Below are 27791 nucleotides of genomic sequence, written 5' to 3'. Positions count from 1 at the left end.
GCGTATCACAGCCCATTGGCAAGGAACAAAGAACAAAGCTCCCCTTTTGGAACATTCCAGAGCGGCCAGGACTTATTAAATGACAATTTCCCAGGTCAGAATGATGGATCTCTCGGCTTCTCCCTCACATTAATAACCTCCACAGTCTTGCTTTCCTTTTTTACCCTCGCTTTCTTCACGTCAAGGTGTGCCTCTCTTAATAAATGGGTTGCCCCTTGGCTTTGCCACGGGCAGAGAGCCACCCTGCTAATTGCTTCTTTTGAGCTGCTTTTGAATCCCTCAACCCTCTGGAATTAGAAGCTAGGATCCAAAAAGGCCAAGAGGAGGTCCTATTTTATTTTATTATTTTATTTTATTTTATTTTATTTTATTTTATTAAAAAAAATATTCATTTTTCATTTTCGTTCATTACATACATCTCCAATTCTTAACGTTTACTATATATTCCTCCCTCCCTCCCCTCCAAGACTTCCCCCAACTTGCGTTTCTCGTTTGTTTCTATTTTCACCCGCTTTGCTATCTCTCAACAAAAAAAGTTATTAATAACATAACATCAAACCTTAAAAACATAAAAATAAAATTAAATACATCATCTTATTTCACTATCTTCCAAACATTTTCTGATGCTAATTATGTGGGTGTTTATTTAAATCCTACCATCAAGTCTATTGCCTTTCTTTGTTTCTGCAGATATAATATACCAGGGAAGATTCTGGAGCAGATCATTAAGCAAACAGTCTGTGCGCACCTAGAAAGGAATGCTGTGATCACCAATAGTCAGCATGGATTTCTGAAAAATAAGTCATGTCAGACTAACCTGATCTCGTTTTTTGACAGAATTACAAGCCTGGTAGATGAAGGGAACGCAGTGGATGTAGCCTACCTTGATTTCAGCAAGGCATTTGACAAGGTGCCCCATGATATTCTTGTAAAGAAACTGGTAAAATGTGGTCTTGACTATGCTACCACTCAGTGGATTTGTAACTGGATGACTGACCGAACCCAAAGAGTGCTCATCAATGGTTCCTCTTCATCCTGGAGAAGAGTGACTAGTGGGGTGCCACAGGGTTCTGTCTTGGGCCCGGTCTTATTCAACATCTTTATCAACGACTTGGATGATGGACTCAAGGGCATCCTGATCAAATTTGCAGATGACACCAAACTGGGAGGGGTGGCTAACACCCCAGAGGACAGGATCACACTTCAAAACGACCTTGACAGATTAGAGAACTGGGCAAAAACAAACAAGATGAATTTTAACAGGGAGAAATGTAAAGTATTGCACTTGGGCAAAAAAAATGAGAGGCACAAATACAAGATGGGTGACACCTGGCTTGAGAGCAGTACATGTGAAAAGGATCTAGGAGTCTTGGTTGACCACAAACTTGACATGAGCCAACAGTGTGACGCGGCAGCTAAAAAAGCCAATGCAATTCTGGGCTGCATCAATAGGAGTATAGCATCTAGATCAAGGGAAGTAATTGTGCCACTGTATTCTGCTCTGGTCAGACCTCACCTGGAGTACTGTGTCCAGTTCTGGGCACCACAATTCAAGAAGGACACTGACAAACTGGAACGTGTCCAGAGGAGGGCAACTAAAATGGTCAAAGGCCTGGAAACGATGCCTTATGAGGAACGGTTAAGGGAGCTGGGCATGTTTAGCCTGGAGAAGAGGAGGTTAAGGGGTGATATGATAGCCATGTTCAAGTATATAAAAGGATGTCACATAGAGGAGGGAGAAAGGTTGTTTTCTGCTGCTCCAGAGAAGCGGACACGGAGCAATGGATCCAAACTACAAGAAAGAAGATTCCACCTAAACATTAGGAAGAACTTCCTGACAGTAAGAGCTGTTCGACAGTGGAATTTGCTGCCAAGGAGTGTGGTGGAGTCTCCTTTTTTGGAGGTCTTTAAGCAGAGGCTTGACAACCATATGTCAGGAGTGCTCTGATGGTGTTTCCTGCTTGGCAGGGGGTTGGACTCGATGGCCCTTGTGGTCTCTTCCAACTCTATGATTCTATGATTCTATGATTCTAATACGAATGGTTCCCAATCTCTGTGGTCCTTTTCTCTTAGTCTGTCTGTCATTTTTGCCAGTTCTGCATAGTTCGTCAACTTCTCTTGCCATTGTTCTTTAGTTGGTATTTCTCCAGGTCCTCTATTTTAGCAAGCCTTGGCGCACGCCAGCGTCACTTAAAACAGTACAATACCACTTGTCCCTTCGCATGTCGCCCCTTCCAGTCCATGTTTGGCTTCGACAGCACCGTTAGCCAGCCGATGAGTGGACCTTACAGCCTGTAGGATATTTCACGGCTGCTTAAACCCTCTTCAGATTCTGCGCTTCGAATCAGTCTGCGAAATTGCATCAACGCAGCTGTATGTTGTGCTCTAGGAGGCTTAGTTTGGTCAGATTCAAATAAACACATTCAGAGTTAATCCTAAATACATTACTTCCGGTAAATGAGCCAGCATAGCCGCTAGAGAGCCATGAAAAATTGTCTCCCGGGCTTTTTGGACTCATCTACCCATGTACTAGGGGCCCGGGTGGCGCTGTGGGTTAAACCACAGAGCCTAGGACTTGCTGATCGGAAGGTCGGCGGTTCGAATCCCTGCGATGGGGTGAGCTCCCGTTGCTCGGTCCTTGCTCCTGCCCACCTAGCAGTTCGAAAGCACGTCAAAGTGCAAGTAGAAAAATAGGTACCGCTCTGGCGGGAAGGTAAATGGCATTTCCGTGCACTGCTCTGGTTCGCCAGAAGCGGCTTAGTCATGCTGGCCACACGACCCGGAAGCTGTACACCGGCTCCCTCGGCCAGTAAAGAGAGATGAGCGCCGCAACCCCAGAGTCGGCCACTACTGGACCTAATGGTCAGGGGTTCCTTTACCTTTACCTTTACCCATGTACTCTCTGAAACCAAGGGAGTGCATTGGTTGCCAAATATGAATTAGGGTTTCCATATTTCAAAAAGTGAAAAATCTGGGCACAAAAGTTGTTAAGCTTATTTTGTAATAATAGGAATAATAATAATAATAATAATAATAATAATAATAATAATAATAATAATAATATTTACACCGCACCCATCTGGCTGGGTTTCCCCAGCCACTCTGGGCGGCTCCCAACAGAATTAAAAGCACAATAAACCATCAAACTTTAAAAACTTCCCTAAACACTTTGGCAACGTTGTTGAGGGTTGTTGGGGTGGGGCAAAGTTGTAGAACTTTTTATTTTGCAAAATCGCTCCCCACCCCCCGCAAACAAAGTTTTTGAGCTATTTTTTTTAGGAAATTCACCCCCCCAAAAAAATCCACTCTTCCAATATGGAGTGCCATATTTTGCTGGACATTTTAACTGAATTCTGAAAATCCTACCTGGATGCTATTTTTGGCGGACGAATCCCAAATATGGCCGGGAAATTCCAGACGTACGTGAGCCCTAAAATACATTGGCATTGTTTTCATCTCTCCTGCCCTGCTATGAATGCAAGTTGCTGGAAACCATGTTTTGCTCACTGGTTTCCCGCATCTGGAAGAGGAGTCTGGACATAGTGGGCCATTGGCATGATCCTGCAGCACCTTCTTATGTTCGCCATTTAACTATGAAGAAGAAGAGGAGGAGTTTGGATTTGATATCCCGCCTTTCACTCCCTTTAAGGAGTCTCAAAGCAGCTAACATTCTCCTTTCCCTTCCTCCCCCACAACAAACACTCTGTGAGGTGAGTGGGGCTGATAGACTTCAGAGAAGTGTGACTAACCCAAGGTCACCCAGCAGCTGTATGTGGAGGAGCGGGGAAGCGAACCCAGTTCCCCAGATTACGAGTCTGCCGCCCTTAACCACTACACCACACGGGCTCTCATGAAGTTCTTTCTCCTATCTACCCCTGAGCCTTCCAACAGTCAGCTTCTTTGCACAGCCTCTCTGGGTTCCCTTTAGCCCAGGGGATCAGCAACCTTTTTCAGCCTTGGTGCGGTCCACCCTCCCTCAGACCATGTGGTGGGCTATTTTTTTTTTGGGAGGGGGGGAATGAATGAATTCTTATGCCCCACAAATAACCCAGAGATGCATTTTAAATAAAAGCACACATCCTACTCCTGTAAAAACACCAGGCAGGCCCCACAAATAACCCAGAGATGCATTTTAAATTAAAATACTTTATCGTCACTTGTGCAACTTGTATACAGTGGTACCTCAGGTTACATACGCTTCAGGTTACATACACTTCAAGTTACAGACTCTGCTAACCCAGAAATAGTGCTTCAGGTTAAGAACTTTGCTTCAGGATGAGAACAGAAATCGTGCGGCGGCAGTGGGAGGCCTCATTAGCTAAAGTGGTACCTCAGGTTAAGAACAGTTTCAGGTTAAGAACGGACCTCCGGAACGAATTAAGTTCCTAACCCGAGGTACCACTGTACAGTGAGATTACACGAGCACCCCCCACTCAGCTCTCTTAGTCTTAATTCCCCTTGTTTACACCCACCGAACCCAAAAGTCAGTTGCCCTGTTCTTATCTTTTCATTCAGCAGCCTAACAGCCCACGGATAGAAGCTGTTCTTTACCCTGTTGGTGCGACTAATCAGGCTTCTATATCTTCTGCCTGAGGGCAGGAGATCAAGAAAGTGCCGGCCAGGGTGTGAATCATCCCTGAGAATTTTCCTCACTCTCCTGTGGCAACGTTCTTCTGCTATTTCATCCAGCAGATTCACCGGACAGCCCATAATATCTTGTGCTGTATTCACCACCCTCTGTAGGCACTTCCTATCGGATGATGTCAAACCAGCATACCACACCGTGATGCAGTATGAAAGGACACTTTCTATTGTGGACCGGTAGAAGGAGATCATTAAATGTTGATTGACATCAACATAAATAAAAGGGCACATTCTACTCATGTAAAAACACGCTGATTTCTGGACCGTCTGTCGGCCGTATTTAGAAGACGTTTAGTCCAGATCCAGCCCCTGGGCCTTAGTTTGCCTACCCATGCTTTGTTGTTGTTTAGTCGTTTAGTCGTGTCCGCCTCTTCGTGACCCCCTGGACCAGAGCACGCCAGGAACTTCTGTCTTCCACTGCCTCCCGCAGTTTAGTCAAACTTATGCTGGTCTCTTCGAGAACACTGTCCAACCATCTCATCCTCTGTCGTCCCCTTCTCCTTGTGCCCTCCATCTTTCCCAACATCAGGGTCTTTTCCAGGGAGTCTTCTCTTCTCATGAGGTGGCCAAAGTCTTGGAGCCTCAGTTTCAGGATCAGTTTCAGGGCTGATTTCCTTCAGAATGGATAGGTTTGATCTTCTTGCAGTCCATGGGACTCTCAAGAGTCTCCTCCAGCACCAGAATTCAAAAGCATCAATTCTTCGGCGATCAGCCTTCTTTATGGTCCAGCTCTCACTTCCATACTGGGAAAACCATAGCTTGAGGTATACGGACCTTTGTTGGCAAGGTGATGTCTCTGCTTTTTAAGAAGCTTTCGCCTCATGCAAAACTCGTTCTGTTGTCAGCAGGATACAGTGTGCTACCAAGCCTGTCCTGTTGGAAACCCCTTGAGGCGTTCAAATGCTCAATTGTGCAAGCATCCTTGTATCGGTCCCAACCCACATTTCACTCTGGTGCCGGGCCTCTCATAATTTTGCTGCTCTGTGCAGCGCCTGGCACGGTCCACATGAGAAAGGACCAAGAAAGTTTCCCTCGTTTTTGAATTGGAGGCCATGGGCAGCCAACTTGCTTGAACTCCTTCGACGTAACGCCTTTGAGGGATGTTTGAGATTAAAGGCCGTTCCTCTGTTCTTTCCTGCTTCGGGGAACCCTAAAGCTGTGGCGATGTACGGAGGTTATTTCCTTTGTTTTAGCATTAATAGTACTGCACTGAAACCTCCCCGAAGGCATTTCGGTCTAATACGTCTGAAGTGAAAGATCACAGGCGAGGTGGTGAACTTTTGCTAGGCAGGCGTCAGAGCATTCATGTTCAATTACCTACTGCATGTTTCAAAATCCTTTCCCTTCGCTGGGTCTGAGAACGGGGTGGTTTCTGTGGTGTTTAGGCCGATTCCTAAAGCATCTTGGCTTCAAATCAGGGCTTCATAACAGGGTTTTGAGCACAAACTCATGGGATTTTCAACCCAGCGAAGAATTTAGACCCTAGAGCAGTGGTGGCGAACCTTGGCGCTCCAGATGTTTTGGAACTACAACTCCCATCATCCCTGACCACTGGTCCTGTTAGCTAGGGGTGATGGGAGTTGTAGTTCCAAAACATCTGGAATGCCAATGTTCACCAACACTGCTCTAGAGGTTCTTTTGTGCCAACGGGGAGGAATCTGAGGGCAAGGTTTTCCTGTCAGTTTTTTGGGTGTCACCCATGGGTCCCCAAAACACACAGAACTCACCCGCCCCCATGAATCAGTATTTTCTTTTTTTAGAGGGACCGGTATACAGTAGGTATACATTTGGCGCCCCCCAGAATTCGGTGCCCCTTGCACCGCTGGGTAAAGACAGCCCTGTCCCCACGGTCATGGGTTCGAGCCCCAGTTGGGCAAAAAAATCCTGCATTGCAGAGGGTTGGTCTAGATGACCCACGTGGACCCTTCCAATTCTACAGTTCTGTGATTCTATTCTTACTGGGCTTGGGAAGGCAGACAGAGAGAAATGTCTTTTTTCCTCCTTTCTTAAAGAAGATTGCTCCAGTATTTCTCAAGAGATGAACCGTCAGTATGTTGAAGACCGGATTGTGGAAGTGGACCCTCTTCCCTTCACCTGGAACGTGGAAACACCGGGGCCTCATTACGCTCTCTGTTTGAAGATGTCTCGACTTAAGCAGTTAGCGTTCAACTTTGAATTTGGATCTGTAGACCCCAGGTAAAGGACCCATGGCCTTGCTGCGTGATGTGTAATACATTTTCAAACACTTGTTAGGCATGTTTACATTACATTTTTACGGGCAGGCTTGAAATATCTATTTTTATTTTATTTATTAAATTTATATGCCAGCCTTCATCATAAGGATTCAGGGTGGTTCACATTTCGCCTGCCCTGTGGAACACCCTCAAGGAAATAAACATCTATCTGACTTTCAGAAGACGTCTGAAGGCAGGCCTGTATAGGAACATTTTTAACGTTTGAGGGCTTTTTTGGGGTGTCTTAATATTCTGTTGGAAGCCGCCCAAAGTGGCTGGGGAAACCTAGTCAGATTGGTAGCATCTAACGTATTTTTCACTCTATAAGACACACCAGACCATAAGACGCACCTAGTTTTTTGAGGAGAAAAACAAGGAAAAAAAATATTCTGAATCCCAGAAGCCAGAACAGCAAGAGGGATCGCTGCGCAGCAAAAGCAGCGATCCCTCTTGCTGTTCTGGCTTCTCGGATAGCTGCGCAGCCTGCATAAGACACACTCCATAAGACGCACACACATTTCCCCTTACTTTTTAGGAGGGAAAAAGTGAGTCTTATAGAGCAAAAAATACGGTAAATGATGTGGATGTAGCCTACCTTGATTTCAGCAAGGCATTTGACAAGGTGCCCCATGATATTCTTGTAAAGAAGCTGGTAAAATGCGGTCTTGACTATGCTACCACTCAGTGGATTTGTAACTGGCTGACTGACCGAACCCAAAGGGTGCTCATCAATGGTTCCTCTTCATCCTGGAGAAGAGTGACTAGTGGGGTGCCACAGGGTTCTGTCTTGGGCCCGGTCTTATTCAACATCTTTATCAACGACTTGGATGATGGACTCAAGGGCATCCTGATCAAATTTGCAGATGACACCAAACTGGGAGGGGTGGCTAACACCCCAGAGGACAGGATCACACTTCAAAACGACCTTGACAGATTAGAGAACTGGGCAAAAACAAACAAGATGAATTTTAACAGGGAGAAATGTAAAGTATTGCACTTGGGCAAAAAAAATGAGAGGCACAAATACAAGATGGGTGGAAGGGGACACCCGCCTAGCCAGCCAGATCAGCCGAATCAACCCTGGCGATCAATGGGGTGACAGATGTCGCAGCCAGATCGCCCTCACATCCAAATACAAGATGGGTGACACCTGGCTTGAGAGCAGTACATGTGAAAAGGATCTAGGAGTCTTGGTTGACCACAAACTTGACATGAGCCAACAGTGTGACGCGGCAGCTAAAAAAGCCAATGCAATTCTGGGCTGCATCAATAGGAGTATAGCATCTAGATCAAGGGAAGTAATAGTGCCACTGTATTCTGCTCTGGTCAGACCTCACCTGGAGTACTGTGTCCAGTTCTGGGCACCACAGTTCAAGAAGGACACTGACAAACTGGAACGTGTCCAGAGGAGGGCAACCAAAATGGTCAAAGGCCTGGAAACGATGCCGTATGAGGAACGGCTAAGGGAGCTGGGCATGTTTAGCCTGGAGAAGAGGAGGTTAAGGGGTGATATGATAGCCATGTTCAAATATATAAAAGGATGTCACATAGAGGAGGGAGAAAGGTTGTTTTCTGCTGCTCCAGAGAAGCGGAAACGGAGCAATGGATCCAAACTACAAGAAAGAAGATTCCAGCTAAACATTAGGAAGAACTTCCTGACAGTAAGAGCTGTTCGACAGTGGAATTTGCTGCCAAGGAGTGTGGTGGAGTCTCCTTTTTTGGAGGTCTTTAAGCAGAGGCTTGACAACCATATGTCAGGAGTGCTCTGATGGTGTTTCCTGCTTGGCAGGGGGTTGGACTCGATGGCCCTTGTGGTCTCTTCCAACTCTATGATTCTATGATAAAATTATTATGCTTACTAATATTATCATCACCATCCTCTTAGGTTAGCATTCAGAGGCAGCGTCTCTGCCAAACTCAACTCACAATACCAGTAGTTTTATTTTCAATTCCTAATGATTCCTTGCATGGATTTTGCCTTTCTTCAGAGTTGTTGCACGCTAGGCTGACAATTTCATCGATCTTTGCAGCTGCCTAAAGTTAGGATGTTTTGTCCCAGGGTGCATCGCTTCACACTTGTTCACACTGAAATCACATTTTCCCTTTTAGTCTGTTCACCCACTCCTGGACAAAGGAGCAAATGGATGCTTAAAGTTGTTCTTCCTTTCTGTTCCAGGCAATCATTTCCAAAGACAGAATTTCCTGAACGGTAGGTAAGAAATGCAAGAGAATGCTTCAATTTCTTCGCTCGATCTGCCTGAGCATTGCACCAGTGCTTCTTTGAGAATTTATACTGGAGCGATCCCAATGGGTCTCCTTGGAGTTTTCTAAATTGGGATGCAAAGGCACCTTTCTCAGAGGGCATATCCACACTTACCTGTCCTCCAATCTTTCCAGGTCCACACTTTAAAGTTCCATGTCTGAACGTCCTTGCTATTGCTCCAGAACTTTCCCCACAAAACCTGCTCTTTAGTGCTCAATCAGAGCGAACGTCAATCCTCAGAAAACCCAAACTGACGTTTGTTCTGATTGAGCGCTAAAGAGCAGGTTTCGTAGTGGGAAACGGGACACAGAGCTTTAAAGTGCAGATCTGCATCTAGAAAAAGCAGGGCAAAAGGTAATTGTGGATAAGCCCTGGATCCAGTGAGTTATCTCGCTCTTCAGCCAAATACAGCTCCCAAAGCAACTTGGAGAAATCCACATATCTTCTAGAAGACAGTTTCTGCCTTCAGTCTCACAGTCTGAGACACGGCAGAAAAGGAAAGGAGACTGGGAGGGAGGAGGAAGGAAAGCAAGCCCATTCACTAATTCTTAAAGGTAAAGGGACCCCTGACTGTTAAGTCCAGTTGCGGACGACTCTGGGGTTGTGGCGCTCATCTCACTCTATAGGCCGAGGCAGCCGGCGTTTGTCCACAGACAGCTTCCGGGTCATGTGGCCAGCATAACAAAGCCGCTTCTGGTGAACCAGAGCAGTGTACGGAAACGCCATTTACCTTCCCGCCGGAGCGGTACCTATTTATCGACTTGCACTTTGACGTGCTTTTGAACTGCTAGGTTGGCAGGAGCAGGGACCGAGCAACGGGAGCTCACCCCGTCGCGGGGATTCGAACCGCTGACCTTCCAATCGGCAAGCCCTAGTTTCTGTGGTTTAGACCACAGCGCCACCCGCTTTAATTCTTAGTTAATTCTAAATGCATTTTGATACTACTTTTTTTTTTTTTTTGAGAAAATAACTTCACGACAGCCTTCAGAGAAGTGCAAAATCCAGGTGGATAGCTACATCCTGATCTACGTACACACATTAATCCATGTGGTGTTGATCAGGCCAGTCCGTACTGTGATTTTGCAAAGACCAAACGCCTCAAACATTCCTAAGTTCAACTAGATTCAAGTTTGTCTCTTTGTTCTCAGCTCCCCCCACCTCGGTTTGTTATTCTGCCTTTTTGATGGATTGCCACGCTCAACATGCCTGTTTGCCATTTCTGGAACCGCATTGCTGAAAGTTTGTCTTGCTATTTGTCCAAAACTGGAGAGGGTGGCCTTTTATTAAATAAATAAAAAACCCAAAAGAAAACTAATACAATATTTTAAAAAAAAAACCACACACAAAAAGGGGGTGTGTGTTATACAACAAAAGGGCATCATTAGCTAGATGCTAAAAAAGAAAAAAAGGAATCGTGATGGTTATTGCTTTGGGGGATAGGAGGAAGGAGCGTTTTGAAATAGTTTTGATCTCTCTCTCTCTCTCTCTCTCTCTCTCTCTCTCTCTCTCTCTCTCCCCTTCCCACTCCCTGCTTCATTCCTCAGGATTGTTAAGCTTGACATCTCTTTAAATGAACTCCAAGAGATTCCACCCGAAGCTCTTTTCCCGTTTGAGAATTTGGCCGAGCTGGACGTGTCACTTAATGCTTTAAGCACGTGAGTGCAACTTGATGGATGGCGTTTTGTGGTGGTGGTGGGGTCTTTGTGTGGAGAAATTTAAGGCCTGTGGAGAAGAGAGAGAGAGGCAATTTGGGGCCTTGCCCCTGAGCAAGAGCAATTCTCAGCAGGGCGTAGCGTTAAGAGTTTTTTTCCTCTTTGCTGGCGTCTCATACAAAGCTGGCAATCGCCTTCTCAATCTGGCCCGCGGATGGTCTGGGAATCAGCATGTTTTTACATGAGTAGACTGTATCCTTTTATTTAAAATGCATCTGGAGGTTCTTAACCTGAAACTGTTCTTAACCTGAAGCACCACTTTAGCTAATGGGGCCTCCCGCTGCCGCCACCGCGCGATTTCTGTTCTCATCCTGAAGCAAAGTTCTTAACCCAAAGTACTATTTCTGGGTTAGCGGAGTCTGTAACCTGAAGCATTTGTAACCTGAAGCGTCTGTAACCCCGAGGTACCACTGTATTCAGTAACAACAACAAATAAAACAACAACTATTATTATTATTATTATTATTATTATTATTATTATTATTATTATTTTGTTATTTATGCCCCACTCTGGGCAGCTTGTAACATACATAAAAACATAATAAAACATTAAACATTAAAAAAACCATTTCTATATACAGGGCTGCCTTCAGATGTCTTCTAAAGGTTGTGTAGTTACTTATCTCCTTGGCTCGCATAACTCCATAGCCTCCAACATTTCTCCGATGAAAATAGCAACGTCCTAAGGAACAGCAGGGCGTTCCGGGATCAGATCAAAGACCGGGATGGCTTCTGTAAATCCAGGACTGTCCCTGGAGAATAGGGACACTTGTAGGGTCTGTGGGCTCAACATATTTTCCCCTGTCGAGCGGGTGGCAGATCTCGGGCTGTAGGTCTCTGAGAACTTTTAAACTGGAGATCCCAGAGATCAAAACTGGAACCAGGAACGTAGTAGGGATGACCCAAAATATCACCGCCACCACCATTGATTTTGCAACCCCAATTTAAAGGTGGCAAAACCGACAGAAGGGACATTTGGGGCAATATCAAAAGCCCGGGGTTGATTGCAAGGTTGGGCAGGTGTCTACATTCACAAATAGCCAGCAGGAACTGAAACAGAGGATTACGATATATAGATAAATTGGGGAGCTTGTTCACATCAGCACCCTGGGGGAAAGTGGACATGGTTAGAAAGGAGCTAATGTTTTGGAGAGGCAGTATCTGCAGAGATGTACACACCGTGCATGGAAATTGTAGTTTGTTGAGGGTGCTGGGAATTGTAGCTCTGTAAGGGGTTGATCACAGTTCCCAGGATTCTTTGGAGTTGGGGAGTACAGTGGTGCCTCGCAAGACGAAATTAATCCGTTCTGCGAGTCTCTTCATCTTGCGGTTTTTTCATCTTGCGAAGCACGGCTATTAGCGGCTTAGCGGCTATTAATGGCTTAGCGGCTTTAAGAAAAAGGAAACAAACTCGCAAGAACTCGCAAGACGTTTTGTCTTGCGAAGCAAGCCCATAGGGAAATTCGTCTTGCCGACCAACCCAAAAATGCAAAACCCTTTCGTCTAGCAAGTTTTTCGTCTTGCGAGGCATTCGTCTTGCGGGGCACCACTGTAAGCTTTAAAAAATGTATGGTATGTGGGCAGCCTACCTATAAAGAAATATTGGAAATCATTGAAACCAGGAAATAACAGGGATTAGGTAAAGGTAAAGGGATCCCTGACCATTAGGTCCAGTCGTGACCGACTCTGGGGTTGCGGCGCTCATCTCGCTTTATTGGCCAAGGGAGCCGGCGTACAGCTTCCGGGTCATGGGACCAGCATGACTAAGCCGCTTCTGGTGAACCAGAGCAGCGCACAGAAACACCGTTTACCTTCCTGCCGAAGCGGTACCTATTTATCTACTTGCACTTTGATGTGCTTTCGAACTGCTAGGTGGGCAGGAGCAGGGACCGAGCAACGGGAGCTCACCCCATCGCGGGGATTCAAACCGCCAACCTTCTGATCGGCAAGTCCTAGGCTCTGTGGTTTAACCCACAGCGCCACCCGCGTCCCTTTTACTGTTCCTTTAAATCCAAAAAGAAATAATTAGCAGAGGGCAAGAAACACATTGGTCTGCAATCCTATGCAGGCTTCTCTGGAGTAAGTCCCATTGAACTCAGTAGGACTTACTTTGGAGTAAACACATACTCCATTGGTGATAGAAGCAATATAGTCACACAGTACAGTACCGGGAAAAGAGAGAACTCTCAGCTACTCAAATAAATCCTGATGTTGTTTGAAGCTGATATATTTTCACAGGGTATAGCGAAGGAAGATCTTGATAACACCCAAATTATTAAGGGTTTTTTTAAGGCAATAAAAATAGGAACCGTGTAAAGATATGGAAGAATTAAAAATAACGTAGGCGACTCAGCTTATTTCTTCTTTTGTGCTTTATATATGTCAGGAGTGGGAAACCTGCGGCCTACTAGATGTTGCTGGACTACAAAACCCATCACTCCTTGACAGGGCTGTTTTAAGCATATGCAGCGCCGGGGTGCAAAGATTCGCCCAACATCCCCCCCAGTTGCCCAGTCCCAGAGGTGCAGGAGGGCATCAGCATCTTGCTGGCTCCATCACCCCCGAACTCGCGGCGCAGAGCCGCCTGCAGCAGAAAAGCTCGCTGGGCTCTTTCTCAGACTCAACTCTCTGTCCGAATCTGTGTTCTACCGAGCGACTCTTCCGGAATCGCCTCCGATGATAATTAACAACCTGAGACTCTGATAAGGCTCCAGGCATATCCCCCATTCAGCTGAGTTTCCAGCACAGGGAAGAGACGAGAAGTTTGGGCTACATTGCTAGGTTTTATTACTAAGCTACTCAGGCAGAAAATAAATACATCCTCTCTCTGTGAGAGCAGAGAGCAACTGAGCAACAAAGGAACAGGAAACCAGTAACGTCACATTCGTCTCCTGTCTTCCGTGAGACTTCCAACAGTCTGGAATGTGAGGAATGCAAAATAGAGTCTTGTGACTCCAAAGCACTGCACAGTGGCAAACAGAAACTAACACTCTCGGGCCCCGGACTCTCGGCCTGGCGCCCCTGAGAGCCCAGCACCCGGGTGCCCCGCACCCCTAGCGCCTATGGGTAAGACGGCCTGCTCCTAGACATTGGCCCTGCTGGGGCCAATGATGGGAGTTGTAGTCCAGCAATACCTGACGAGCACTAAGTCCAGGAAGGCTGATGTAGACAATACTGGTCTAGCTTAGCGATCCTCCATCACCCCTGACCACTGGGGTTGATGGGAGTTTAAATCCGACAACATCCAGAGGGCCTCATAGGCTCTCCACCCCAGATTTACCTCATTTCTTTTAAAAAAGGATTTGGGATCAATTAAAAACCAGCCACTACCACCACATGTTTTGAAGATGGATGTGAGCAGAATAGGGGTTTATTTACATCCCAAGTAGGGTGGACGGCGCCTTGTCTTTGAAGTCTCAACAGTGACACACCTCCTGAATGACACGTTGGCAACCTTAATAATAATAATAATAAATTATAATAATAATACATTTTTATTTGTATCTCTTCCTCCCCGGCCGAGGCTAACATAATAAAAATAACACGATATGCATAAAAACAGTCATCAATTAATTAAAATTCCTTCTTTTTTCGCTATTATCTGGGGTTGCAGCACAAGAGGGATGGGGCCTCTTCCCAACCTGGTGGCCCTTAACCTTAGTTATAACGCGATCGGAGAGGTGAAGGACCTGGAAAACTGCCCCCGCCTGTCCGTCCTGCATGTATCCCACAATCGCTTGAGGAGCCTCACGGATTTCCCTCTCTTGAGTAACCTGACGCGGCTGAATTTGTCTTCGAATCAGGTATTTTGGGGGGCGGTGCTCAGGATCTCGAAAGTGGGTGACTCCCAGGAGCTGGATGCAGAGCAGTGGGGTGCGGGGAGCGTATTTCCCTCAATACTTAATTGGACTCCTTCCATTAGCTGGATAGCCAGGATAGCCAATAGCCCAATGTGCTGGGAGTTATGGTCGAATAACACATCCAGGGCCACCGATTCCCCATCTCGGATTTAGAGCGTCAGTATCACGGCCTGGATGGGACGTGGGTGGCGCTGTGGGTTAAACCACAGAGCCCAGGACTTGCTGATCAGAAGGTTGGCGGTTCAAATCCCCGTGATGGGGTGAGCTCCCATCGCTCGGTCCCTGCTCCTGCCAACCTAGCAGTTCGAAAGCACGTCAAAGTGCAAGTAGATAAATAGGTACCACTCCAGCGGGAAGGTAAACGCCGTTTCCGTGCGCTGCTCTGGTTCGCCAGAAGCGGCTTAGTTATGCTGGCCACATGACCCGGAAGCTGTACGCCGGCTCCCTCAGCCAATAAATCGAGATGAGCGCCGAAACCCCAGAGTCGGTCACGACTGGACCTAATGGTCAGGGGTCCCTTTACCTTTACCTTTATCACGGCCTGGAGAGTTGATCTTCCTAAAAAAAGAAGTGGGAGGGGATCAAAACTTCTCCTAACAGGTTCATATAGTCCAGATTCACGTCAGGAATGAAGAAGATGCTTGACAGATAATGAACAACAGACCTTCTCGAACTTTAAGCACTGATAGATTCCGTCCCTCTGCTCTGCTGTTAATATAACGGTGCAAAATGGATCCCAAAGTTTTGCAAAGCCATTCTGTTTCCATCAGCGTGGGTCTTGCTTTGTGGTGCCCTGGAGAGAATAATAATGTTTATTATTTATACCCCAGCCACTCTGGGCGGCTCCCAACAGAATATTAAAAACATGATAAAAGATCAAACATTACAAACTTCCCTAAACAGGGCTGCCTTCAGATGTCTGAAGCATTTTCTGTTTTCTTCTTTCCCAACTCAAGTTGGAGTCTCTGGAAGGGGTGCAGAATCTGCCCCGGCTCTGCGAGCTCCACGTGCAGAAGAACCGCATTGCTAGCCTGCTGCCCCTGGCTTCTTCGCTGTCTCTCAACGTCCTCTGTGCCTCCGGCAATGACATTGGTGGGCTGCCCGAGGCTCTGCACGTGCTCAGAGGCCTCCGCAGGCTGAAGCATCTCACGCTCAAGGTGAGGTGTAAGCCGATAGCCCGGTAGTGGCTGGAAAGGGAGAAAGGAGAAGGTTAGGCCAGCCTTTCCCAGCCAGATGATTTTGCACCTCACATTCAATTCTCCACATTTTCACGTTTATGTTTTATTTTTCAAGCCTTTGTGAAAATTCACCAGCGTTTTAGTGCCACTTTCTTCTAAGAGATCCATATTTCCTTTAATGTAGACATTTTTGCAAGCTCCACGACGCCCCACACCAATATAATGCATTTTTTTATTATTGGCATATGCAATTTTGTGCATATAAGTTGATTGCATTGCAAAATTCAGACGGGTGTGAATTTTGACCGGAGGCTGTGTTTCTGCCCATATATTGTTCCAGGAAGTTCAAATTAGGTTGTTTAGCCTTTACATACAACCTGAACTGAATTTCTCCCATCCCTAGTAGCCAGTGCGTTGAACCAAAGGCTTTCTGAGTGGCCTTTGCATCAGTTTTCCATCTGTAAACGGAACTGGTGATATGTAAACTGCCTCTGAAACACGGAGAATCCATTGAGCCATCTTTTCTATTAGCCACCGATACACAATCCCAAAGCTATGTCGACTAGTAGCCGTCTTGTGGCAGGGAGTTCCACAAGCTGATCATGCACTGCATGTGGAAATTGTTTCTTTTGCTAGCCGGAGGGAGAGATGGGGGAGCAAGTCATGGAAGAAAGAGGGAGGGAGGAGCTCCTAAGAGACTATTTTGAGAAGACGGGAGGGGACTTCACTCCCCACATGCCATTGAGTTGCACCCATTGCGGCCCTAAGTTAAAGTCACTTAGCAGTAGCTGGAACAAGAGGAAACGCATTGCTGTAAATCACTGCGCAACAGATTGCACAACTAGGATTGGCTGTTGCTCAAGAGGAAACACAAGTGCATGGCCAAACTTCTTCTTTTTTTGCACAAAAAGCAGGTGTTGCACAATTCCTGCATTGCAGGGGGTAGGACTAGATGACCGCTGGGCACCGTTTCAGCTCTACAGCTCCATTGTTAGCACAACTGGTGCATTGGATTTACTTTGTTGTGCGGCCTTCATACTCTGCCATCCAGTAGCTCAAGGGCTCTTGCACTAGGGGACAGAGAATATCGGATCCCACCCACTGTCTCTCCAAACCTTCACCCTCCACTGGGGCACATCTGGTTTGTTATCAGAAGTGAACACAGTGCACCTTAAGGATGTGTCGTAACCTGCACTGCTTTTTAATAATAATAATAATAATAATAATAATAATATAATTCCAGTGGTACCTCGGGTTAAGAACTTAAATCGTTCTGGAGGTCTGTTCTTAATCTGAAACTGTTCTTCACCTGAAGCAAAACTTTAGCTAATGGGGCCTCCTGCTGCCGCCGCACGATTTCTGTTCTCATCCTGAAGCAAAGTTCTTAACCCGAGGTAATATTTCTGGGTTAGCGGAGTCTGTAACCTGAAGCGTATGTAACCCGAGGTACCACTGTATTATTATTATTATTATTATTAATACCCAGTCCCTCTCTGGGCAGCTCTCAACAGAATATTAAAAACACAATAAAACATTAAACCTTAAAAACTTCCCTAAACAGGGCTGCCTTCAGATGTCTTCTAAAAGTCAGTTGTTTATTTCCTTGACGTCTGATGGGAGGGCATTCCACAGGGAGGGCGCCACTACCGAAAAGGCCCTCTGCCTGGTTCCCTGTAGCTTTGTTTCTCGCAGGGAGGGAACCGCCAGAAGGCCCTCGGAGCTGGACCTCAGTGTCTGGGCTGAACGAAGGGGGTGGAGATGCTCCTTCAGGTATACTGGGCTGAGGCCATTTAGGGTTTTAAAGGTCAGCACCGACACTTTAAATTGTGCTTGGAAACGTACTGGGAGCCAATGCAGGTCTTTCAGGACCGGTGTTATGTGGTCTCGGCGGCTGCTCCCAGTCACCAGTCTAGCTGCCGTGTTCTGCCTGTCCAACTTTTCTCCCAGGACAACCCAGTGGCGCGAGACAACCGCTACACCACTGCCATCAAGGAGTCCACCTCCGTGGAGATACTGGACGGGATGTTTCTCCACGATCCGCCAAGTCTTTCCGCTCTCCCTCTGCACATGTGGCCCCTCCTCCGGGAACCGACATCCAATTCAACCGACGTAGCCCAAGCGAAAGCAGACCTGAAGGAGGCAGCCAGGAGAGCCTTCGGCGCAAGGCTGCAGCGGAGGAGAGACGACGTCGGCAGCGCTGTGCATCACTTTCATTCCAGGATATTGTAAGTTAAAACGGTGGAACTCACTGCCACAGGAGGGCAGTCACGGCCACCGACTTAGATGGCTTTAAAAGAGGCTTGATGCCTACTTTCCAGGCTGGCTCTGCTCTGCTGCCGCAGCTGGAGGCCGCGATGCTTTGGAATACCAGCTGATGGAAACCACAGGAGGGGAGATGTTCTTATGATCAAATCCTGTTTGCGGGTTTCCCATGGATGTCTGGTTGGTCATTGTGAGAACCACAATGCTGGACTACATAGGCTGTTGGCTGGATCCACCAGGTTCATGTGCTTATGTTCCTAAGGCATTGGATTCCTGTTTCAGACAGGGTGGAATTGTGTCCGAGGCTTCCATATTCTGTTTATGGACTACTTTGGAGTGGCAAGTAAGGGATGCGGGTGGCGCTGTGGGTTAAACCACAGAGCCTAGGACTTACTGATCAGAAAGTCGGCGGTTCGAATCCCCACGACGGGGTGAGCTCCCATTGCTCAGTCCCTGCTCCTGCCAACCTAGCAGTTCGAAAGCACGTCAAAGTGCAAGTAGATAAATAGGTACCGCTCCAGCGGGAAGGTAAACGGCGTTTCTGTGTGCTGCTCTGGTTCGCCAGAAGCGGCTTAGTCCTGCTGGCCACATGACCCGGAAGCTGTATGCCGGCTCCCTCGGCCAATAAAGCGAGATGAGCGCCCAAACCCCAGAGTCGGCCACGACTGGACCTAATGGTCAGGGGTCCCTTTACCCTTTATCTTTACCTTTGAGTGGCAAAGACTCTGGAGCCAGTGTTGATGTTTCGTAGGAATAGGCACACAGAATCATAGAATCGTAGAGGTGACCACAAGGTCAACTGCGATGCAGAAATCTTTTTGCCCAATGTGGAGCTCGAACCCCAAACCCTGAGACTGAGTCTCTCTCTCTCTCTTTAAAATCATTTTTATTTGATTTTACAAATATAAATTTATAACAGTCCAAATGCATATCCCTATACAGTCATACCTCATGTTACGTCCGCTTCATGTTACGTTCTTTCAGCTTACGTCCCGCGGCGACCCAGAAGTACCGGAAAGGGTTACTTCCGGGTTTCGCCGCTCGCACATGCGCAGAAGTGCAAAATGACATCACGCGCATGCGCAGAAGCGGCGAATTGCAAACTGCGCATGTGCAGATGTGCTGCTGCGGGTTGTGTTCTTTTCATGTTGTGAATGGGCCTCTGGAACGGATCCTGTTCGCAACCAGAGGTACCACTGTATAGAGATTTCTCAGAATCTCGAGACTTTCCCCCATCCCCTCCGTGGCTCCTATTGTCAACATTTACAACCGCGTATTATTCCATAATCTAAATTTTGTATCCATTAATATTATCCATAGTATTTGTTATATTACAAGTGCAATTAAAATCCCACTGATGTTATCATCTGCTGACAGCAGTCTCCTAAATAAATTATAAATTTTCCCCATTCTTTTTTAAAAAAAAGTTTTTGTCTTCTTGGTTCCTGAGCTTTCAAGTCAGATTTGCCATTTCAGCCTAGACTTTTTCTACTTTCCACCTCTGGGCTAGTAGCATCCGTGTGGCTGTTGCTGCATACATAAAAAGTATTTCCCTGCTTCTTTGGGATATCGGTACCTATTATTCCGAGGCTGAGAGTCTCATGCTCTACTGACTGAGCTATCTGTAGGAGTTTTCCCTGCGTCACAGAGGCACAGGTGAGCAGAGGATGTAGGCAGTAACGCACCTGGCCCCGTAAGCAGGGTGCGATTATTAACTGTGAATCTAAGGACGACATCAAAGAGCTAGACCTTTGGAGTGATACTTGTGCAGACCAAGGGATCCAGTTATCTTCCAGTGAAGAGCTTTGCTGAGAAGGCTTCAGAAGATGTAATATACATTGTGATTTCCTGCCTCGGCTCTCCTTTCCTGTAGACCAGCCTTTCTCAACCTGTGGGTCCCCAGATGTTGTTGAACTACAACTCCCATCACCCCTAGCTAGCAAGGCCAGAGCTCAGGGATGATGGGAGTTGTAGTCCAACAACATCTGGGGACCCACAGGTTGAGAAGCACTGCTGTAGACGGAATCTATCCAGCTTCTTGAGCCATAACTTAGTTCAAAGAGGGCCAGATTTGATGAAGGGCCCACCAAAGTTGTTGACCTTTTTTTTTTAGGATTGAAGTTTTTGAGCTTTTTAAAGGGTTTTACCCCAGGAAATAAACTGCTAGAGGGACCAGATTAAACTGACTGGCGGGCCAGATTAGGCCCCCGAAACGGACTTTGGACATGCCTATTATATGGCCAAAGGGTGTTTTTGAGATAATAATAATAATAATTTATTATTTATACCCTGCCTTCCAACCAAATATTAAAATACAGTAATACATCAAACATTAAAAACTTCCCTAAACAGGGCTGCCTTCAGATGTCTTCTAAAAGTCTGGTGGTAGTTGTTTATTTCCTTGACATCTGGTGGGAGGGCGTTCCATAGGGCGGGTGCCACCACCGAGAAGGCCCTCTGCCTGGTTCCCTGTAACTTGGCTTCTCGCCGTGAGGGAACCGCCAGAAGGCCCTCAGAGCTGGACCTCTGTGTCCGGGCAGAACGATGGGGGTGGAGACGCTCCTTCAGATGATCAGACAGGCTTGTTTCCAGACTGTCACTTTCGTGTGCATGCACACAAAAGCTCATACCAAGAACTAACTTAGTTGGTCTTTAAGGTGCTACTGGAAGGAATTTTTTTATTTTGACTACTGGAAAGCAGGAAAGCTCCGACATTCTGCTGGAGCTGTGCAGACTCTGCTGATCACGGCAGAGTCTGCACAACTGATGGTGGGCCTGTGTCTGACAAATTGTGGCCCAACCGCCTTCTACAAGCCATAACAGCTGCCTGGGACTATCAGCTCTGAGTCCCTCTCTCCTGTCTCTTAGGGAACTGCAGGAAGACTTGACAGGCTACGAAGAAAGACTCAGGCTGGAATTGGATGGGTGCGAAAGGTAAGGAAAGTCATGGTGTGTTTGGAGTCCCAGGGATTGGCAGGCTCGTTTATATTTTGAGGATGATTCTTATAGGGACACGGGTGGCACTGTGGGTTAAACCACAGAGCCTAGGACTTGCCGATCAGAAGGTTGGCGGTTCGAATCCCCGCGACGGGGTGAGCTCCCATTGCTCGGTCCCTGCTCCTGCCAACCTAGCAGTTCGAAAGCACATCAAAGTACAAGTAGATAAATAGGTACCGCTCTGGCGGAAAGGTAAATGGCGTTTCCGTGCGCTGCTCTGGTTCGCCAGAAGCAGCTTAGTCATGCTGGCCACATGACCCGGAAGCTGTATGCCAGCTCCCTCGGCCAATAAAGCGAGATGAGCGCCGCAACCCCAGAGTCGTTCGCAACTGGACCTAATGGTCAGGGGTCCCTTTACCTTTACCTTTACATGTTCTTATGTACCAGCATTGTCTTACACTTTCTTGACGTCCCAGGGTCATATTATAAAGTAGTTGCGTTCTACTTTATAGGCTCTATAAAGCCTGCCTGCCCTGGGGGCAGGGCCAGCCCCAATGGGGAGACACCGAAGGGGGTTGTTCCTTTGGGGGTTGAACGAGGGCGTGGGCCAGCCCTGTTATGTTAAAATTATCATTTTAATGGGGATGGGGTTTTAACCTGGGCGGTTGCTATACTATTTGGAGGGTGGGGTTGTTTTAAATTGTTGTTAAATGTTATTTCTTAATTTGGATTTTTGTATCTGTGGGCTAGAGTTCTGGTTAGGGGCTTTTGTTGGCGAGTGTTTTGATTATTGGTGTGTATACATTAGTATTGTTAATTGTTTTGATTATCTGGATTATGTTTTGATTATTTTGATTATGTACCGTATTTTTCCATGCATAACACGACCCCTATTTTGAGGGTCTCAAATTTATGAAAATGGGGGGAGATGTGTAAGACGACCCCCATTTTTTAACATTATTTTAGAGTAAAAAAAACCCTTGTCTTACCCACAGAAGAGTATGGTATTTTCTGCTTCCTATGATGTAACTTTGCATTGTGAACCACCCTGAGATATAGGCTGGTATGTAATAATAATAGTAGTAGTAGTAATAATAATAATAATAATAATAATAATAATAATAATAATAATAATAATACGTTATAAATCAAGCACTGCTAGGAGTTGTTTCTTTTTGTTTTCCAATGTATCTCTTATATAAAAAAAAATCAGTGTGACGTAAGCAATTTCCCCCCCTGAAAGCGTGGCTCAGAGAAAAAATGTTTGAGAGCCTCTGTGTTAGATGGAGGGAAGACTGATAACACAAGCTGATGAAGCAGGACACAGATTGTTCTTAACAATGTCAACTGTTGTCTCCAGATTCATCCAAGCTCTTCCATCGGAGGATTTCCGAAAGTTGGACAATCCTCAGCAGATTGCAGAAGCCATGGACAAATACCTGTTCACCAAATTCTGGGAAAAGTGGCAGAGGGGCCAAAGGAAGCCTCTCTGTCTACCCTACAAGGAGCTGAGCAAGCCAGAGGATGTAAGGCCGTGTGTGTGTGTATAGGTCTGTGTTATATATATATATATATATATATATTGCCCGTTCAGAGCGAGGGCAGGAAGCATTGCCCTCACTTTGAACTGGCTTTATGACATGATCGTGTAGCCAAATTGGATTGGCCACGTCACAATTCCATCACATTCATTGTGGGACCCCCAACTGTCTGGGAAGAAGAAGAAGCTGCTCTGGATTTCCATTTTTGAAAGGCTCCTGAAATATACTCAAAATCAAGAGTGGATTTCATGCTCTTTATTCAGCTCATAGTGGTGAGGAGGAATGGAAGTTCCTCCAGAATGTCTGCTTTATATACATTATTTACGCAATGGGCCCCACATGATTGGCTAATTCTGGGATTCACCTGAGGGCCAATCAGGTAGCGGATTCATTCCACCTGGAGCTGGATTGGGTGGCTCCTGTGGACCAATCAGACTGCTGCATTCTGGACCCTATTGTTCTAGGACCAATCAGACTGCTGCATTCTGAATCCTATTCTTCTAGGACCAATCAGACTGCTGCATTCTGAATCCTATTGTTCTAGGACCAATCAGACTGCTGCATTCTGAATCCTATTGTTCTAGGACCAATCAGACTGCTGCAATTTGGATCCTATTGTTCTAGGACCAATCAGACTGCTGCATTCTGGATCCTATTCAACTCAGTACAGAACAGCACCCAAACATCTCCCTGTTCGGCAGCCAATTGACAACACACAGCTGCGAAAGTTATTTTGACACCCCGAGAATCACTCCTTTTGTACCCAGAATGCCTTAACATTTGGCACAGGATCCATTCTTAGGCATGTGCCCCTTTCTTTCATTCAGTTGAGTGAAACTTGACTCCCATCTCGTCTCCAGGATCTGTCCAGCCTTCTGGGCATCTGTGTATTCCTCTAGCCAGTATCTCTGCCACGCATAACATTTTGCCTATTAATCATTTCCCCTTTTACAGTTGCTCTCAAACAAAACGCCCGTCCAGGTGCACAGGTGTGTGTGTGTGGAATGGAAATACCAGCCCAGGCAAAAGGTGACAACGTTCTCTCCCAGAAAGGCATGTTGAGCCCACAAAGCTATGTTAGGAATCTGCTCCGTGATTCCTTTCTTTGCTTTGTAGCAGATGCATAATACATAAGCAAAGGCTTCGGGGGAATTTTAGCATCCTGCTGCGACTTCCACAACTGCCTTCCCCAACTTGGTGCCCTCAAGATTTTGCTGGTACGCCCAACTCCCTTCCTCCCTGACCTTAAGTTTGAGTTTCAGCTGAAAAAAAGCCCTGATCGTATTGATTTGTGTACTGTTGGGTAGGGGGGAGAGATAGGTCATTGGAGAGAAGGGGCTCCAATGACCTATCTCTCCCCCCCCCATGTTGTTCTGAGTGAGGGTGCTTCGTATTTTGGACCCCTCAGCTTAGAAATGAACTTCTGTGGTGTGTAGAGTTCTAACATGGTGGCTGGGACAATATCTGTCATGGCGTCAGAACTATGTAAAATAATATTGGAGACAAAGCTAGAAAGTCACAAGAACTTATTCTTAAATTGCCGAAATCTCCATCACTTTCCCTTAGAATTGCTGAAGGATGAAGGACTGGAGAGACTCTATATGAAAGGCTGAAGGCGTATCATGATCTTTAGGCGGCTGTAGGATTCTCTGGCAGGGGACTTCCGATGATGGAGTTCCAGTTCGCTTCCCAAGAAGAAAGGGGACCAAAATTAAAACCTGGTCCCCTTTCTTCTTGGGAACTGAACTGGAACTCCTCCATCAGAAATCCCCTGCCAAAGAATCCTACATGTAAAAGGGCCCCTTTTGCTCACGAGACGCCGTGATCCAAAAGGGAACCGCTGACCTGGAGGTGAAATATGCCGTTTTCTGAGCGCTCCCTGGCACCATGTGCGACAGCTTCTTTGAACAGCCTGAGCCTGCGGTATGGAGCTGGTTGCGAAGAAAGCGCCTGCTATGCTGAGCTGCTGTAAAAGTCTCTCTTCTGGCTAATTTATTAGTCGGCAAAGACTCGGGCTGGCTGATTTGGCCCATTGGTTCCGAACAATGCTTGGGGTGGAATTGCCGTCAAAGGGCTTCAGTTTATGAACCTGCCGTCGTTCACTCAAGAGGTGACAGGCATGATGTTATCCCATCCCAAAACTTGGAACTGCTTAATAAGTGACCCTGCAAGGTCTGTAATCCTAGCATAGCATTGTACGGGTGGGCAGATCATAGATATGGATCTGCTGGTGTGGATCTACTGATGACGACCCACCTAGGTGGCTTAAGACCCAGGTGCCCTTGATAGAATCGAATAATTGTAGAGACCCCAAGGTTCATCTGGTCCAGCAGTGCAGGGATCTCAACTAAATCATCCCTGACAGATGGCCATCTAAGCTCTGCTTAGAAGCCTCCAAGGAAGGAGAGTCCACCATCTTCCAAGGCAATCCGTTCTAGCGTTGAACAGCTCTTATAATAATAATAATAACAACAACTGGTCTCCCCAGCCACTCTGGGCGGCTTCCAACAAAGATTAAAAATACATTAAAATGTCACACATTTAAAATGTCACACATTAAAAACTTCCCTGAACAGGGCTGCCTTCAGATGTCTTCTAAATGTCAGGTACCGTATTTTTTGCACCATAACACTCACTTTTTTCCTCCTAAAAAGTAAGGGGAAATGTCTGTGCGTGTTATGGAGGGAATGCCTACGGGTGGCATGCCTACGGATTTTCCTCCTCTAAAAACTACGTGCGTGTTATGGTCGGAGGCGTGTTATAGAGCGAAAAATACGGTAGTTGTTTATCTCTTTGACATCTGGTGGGAGGGCATTCCACAGGGTGGGTGCCACTACCGAGAAGGCCCTCTGCCTGGTTCCCTGTAGCTTAGCTTCTCGCAATGAGGGAACCGCCAGAAGGCCCTTGGAGCAGGACCTCAGTGTCCGGGCTGAACGATGGGGGTGGAGACGCTCCTTCAGGTATACAGGACCGAGGCCATTTAGGGCTTTAAAGGTCAGCACCAGCACTTTGAATTGTGCTTGGAAACGTACTGGGAGCCAATGTAGGTCTTTCAGGACTGGTGTTATGTGGTCTTGGCGGCCTCCCCCAACCATCAGTCTAGCTGTCGCATTCTGGATTAGTTGTAGTTTCTGGGTCACCTTCAAAGGTAGCCCCACGTAGAGCGCATTGCAGTAGTCCAAGCGGGAGATAACCAGAGCATGCACCACTCTGGCGAGACAGTCCACAGGCAGGGAGGGTCTCATCCTGCGTACCAGATGGAGCTGGTAAACAGCTGCCCTGGACATTGAATTGACCTGCACCTCCATGGACAGCTGTGAGTCCAAAATGACTCCCAGGCTGTGCACCTGGTCCTTCAGGGGCACAGTTACCCCATTCAGGACCAGGGAGTCCCCCACACCCACCTACCGCCTGTACCCCCAAAGCAGTACTTCTGTCTTGTCAGGATTCAGCCTCAATCCATTAGCCGCTATCCATCCTCCAACCACCTCCAACCCTCAGAAAGTTCTTCCTGAAGTTTAATCTCCCTTGATTTACCTTTGGAGAACCCTCAAGCAAGACCCCGGAACAAGAGCCCTCTACACTCCTGTAAAGTAAAGGTAAAGGGACCCCTGATCATTAGGTCTAGTCGTGGCTGACTCTGGGGTTGCGGCGCTCATCTTGCTTTACTGGCCGAGGGAGCCGGCATACAGCTTCCGGGTCATGTGGCCAGCATGACTAAGCCGCTTCTGGCGAACCAGAGCAGCGCACGGAAACGCCGTTTACCTCCCCGCCGGAGTGGTACCTATTTATCTACTTGCGCTTTGACGTGGTTTCGAACTGCTAGGTTGGCAGGAGCAGGGACAGAGCAACAGGAGCTCACCCCATCGTGGGGATTCGAACCGCCGACCTTCTGATCGGCAAGTCCGAGGCTCTGTGATTTAACCCACAGTGCCACCCGCGTCCCTCCTGTTGCTTCCTGCAATTGGTATTCAGAAACGTAGCTGCCTCAAGCTGCAAAGGCAAAACATAGCCATCACGGTTGGTAGCCACGGATATAGCCCTCTCTTCCTGCACAATCTTGTCCAGTCCTCTTTAAAGCCACCCAAGTTGTCGGCCATCACTGCCTCCAGTGGGAGGGAGTTCCACAGTTTAATCATGCAGTGAATGAATCAGTCCTTTCGTTCACCTGCCTTGAGAAAGTGCTTCTTCACACCTTGTTAACAAGACGGCGGTCCGTCCCTTTTGCCCTAGGATTCTCAGTGTTTTTAATGTGCCCATTTCATCTCTTCTCTACCACAGGTGGTGAACGCCGCTGCTCATCTGCTCTCGAACCTGCCGTTCTGTGTGTCCCCCACCATCTGAAGCCATTTCCTCTGGGGATCTTGCCTTCTTCCATCAGTTGTTGGCTCTGGAATCCTGTAGCGTGTGGCTTGACAATCTTTCTCCTAGAGGCCGTAGTCAACAGACACACAAAACCCCACTTTGGATAATTGTTTTGACGCTCTCCTTTCTCCTTGCTGGGATAGATGCTTTGGGGTGATTTTATTGCACGTGGTGATTTTAGGTGTCGTCGCTATTAAAGTTAACCATTGCTTAGCACTATATCTGAAGCGTCTCCACCCCAATCGTTCTACCTGGAATCTGAGGTCCAGCACCGAGGGCCTTCTGGCGGTTCCCTCGCTGCGAGAAGCCAAGTTACAGGGAACCAGGCGGAGGGCCTTCTCGGTGGTGGCACCCGCCCTGTGGAACGCCCTCCCACCAGATGTCAAAGAGAACAATAACTACCAGGCTTTTAGAAGACATCTGAAGGCAGCCCTGTTTCGGGAAGCTTTTAATGTTTGATGTATTATAGTATTTTAATATTCTTTTGGAAGCCGCCCAGAGTGGCTGGGGAAGCCCAGCCAGATGGGCGGGGTATAAATAAATTATTATTATTATTATTATTATTATTATTATTATTATAGAAGAAGAAGAGTTTGGATTTGATATCCCGCTTTATCACAACCCAAAGGAGTCTCAAAGCGGCTACCATTCTCCTTTCCCTTCCTCCCCCACAACAAACGCTCTGTGAGGGGAGTGGGGCTGAGAGACTTCAGAGAAGTGTGACTGGCCCAAGGTCACCCAGCAGCTGCATGTAGAGAAGCGGAGACGCGAACCCGGTTCCCCAGATTACGAGTC

At 46.9% G+C, this 27791-nt stretch overlaps 1 protein-coding gene across 1 annotated transcript; it reads left to right on the top strand.

The window, feature by feature from the left end:
• On the top strand, positions 1 to 27215 carry LOC308595710 (uncharacterized protein). Its single transcript, XM_081210359.1, has 10 exons — positions 1 to 94; positions 6657 to 6840; positions 9055 to 9087; positions 10686 to 10796; positions 14467 to 14656; positions 15670 to 15870; positions 17839 to 18116; positions 21022 to 21087; positions 22451 to 22616; positions 26913 to 27215. The coding sequence occupies exons 2-10, from the start codon at positions 6683 to 6685 to the stop codon at positions 26973 to 26975; spliced, it is 1266 nt and encodes a 421-aa protein (XP_081066485.1). The 5' UTR covers positions 1 to 94; positions 6657 to 6682; the 3' UTR covers positions 26976 to 27215.
• Positions 27216 to 27791: the final 576 nt, after the last annotated feature.

This window comes from Podarcis bocagei (assembly GCF_964188305.1).
Source record: "Podarcis bocagei genome assembly, chromosome: 10".
In the NCBI taxonomy this organism is placed as follows: Eukaryota; Metazoa; Chordata; class Lepidosauria; order Squamata; family Lacertidae; genus Podarcis; species Podarcis bocagei.
The sequence above is the reverse complement of the archived record's forward strand: the minus strand, read 5'-3'. Positions and strand labels throughout refer to the sequence as shown.

What these genes read in the sequence shown, in the direction of transcription:
- LOC308595710 (XM_081210359.1), top strand. Translation starts at nt 6,683, where the DNA reads ATGAACCGTCAGTATGTTGAAGACCGGATTGTGGAAGTGGACCCTCTT. An exon ending in TTTGGATCTGTAGACCCCAG is followed by an intron (nt 6,841 to 9,054) that starts GTAAAGGACCCA and finishes TTTCTGTTCCAG; the next exon opens with GCAATCATTTCCAAAGACAG. An exon ending in TCACTTAATGCTTTAAGCAC is followed by an intron (nt 10,797 to 14,466) that starts GTGAGTGCAACT and finishes CTGGGGTTGCAG; the next exon opens with CACAAGAGGGATGGGGCCTC.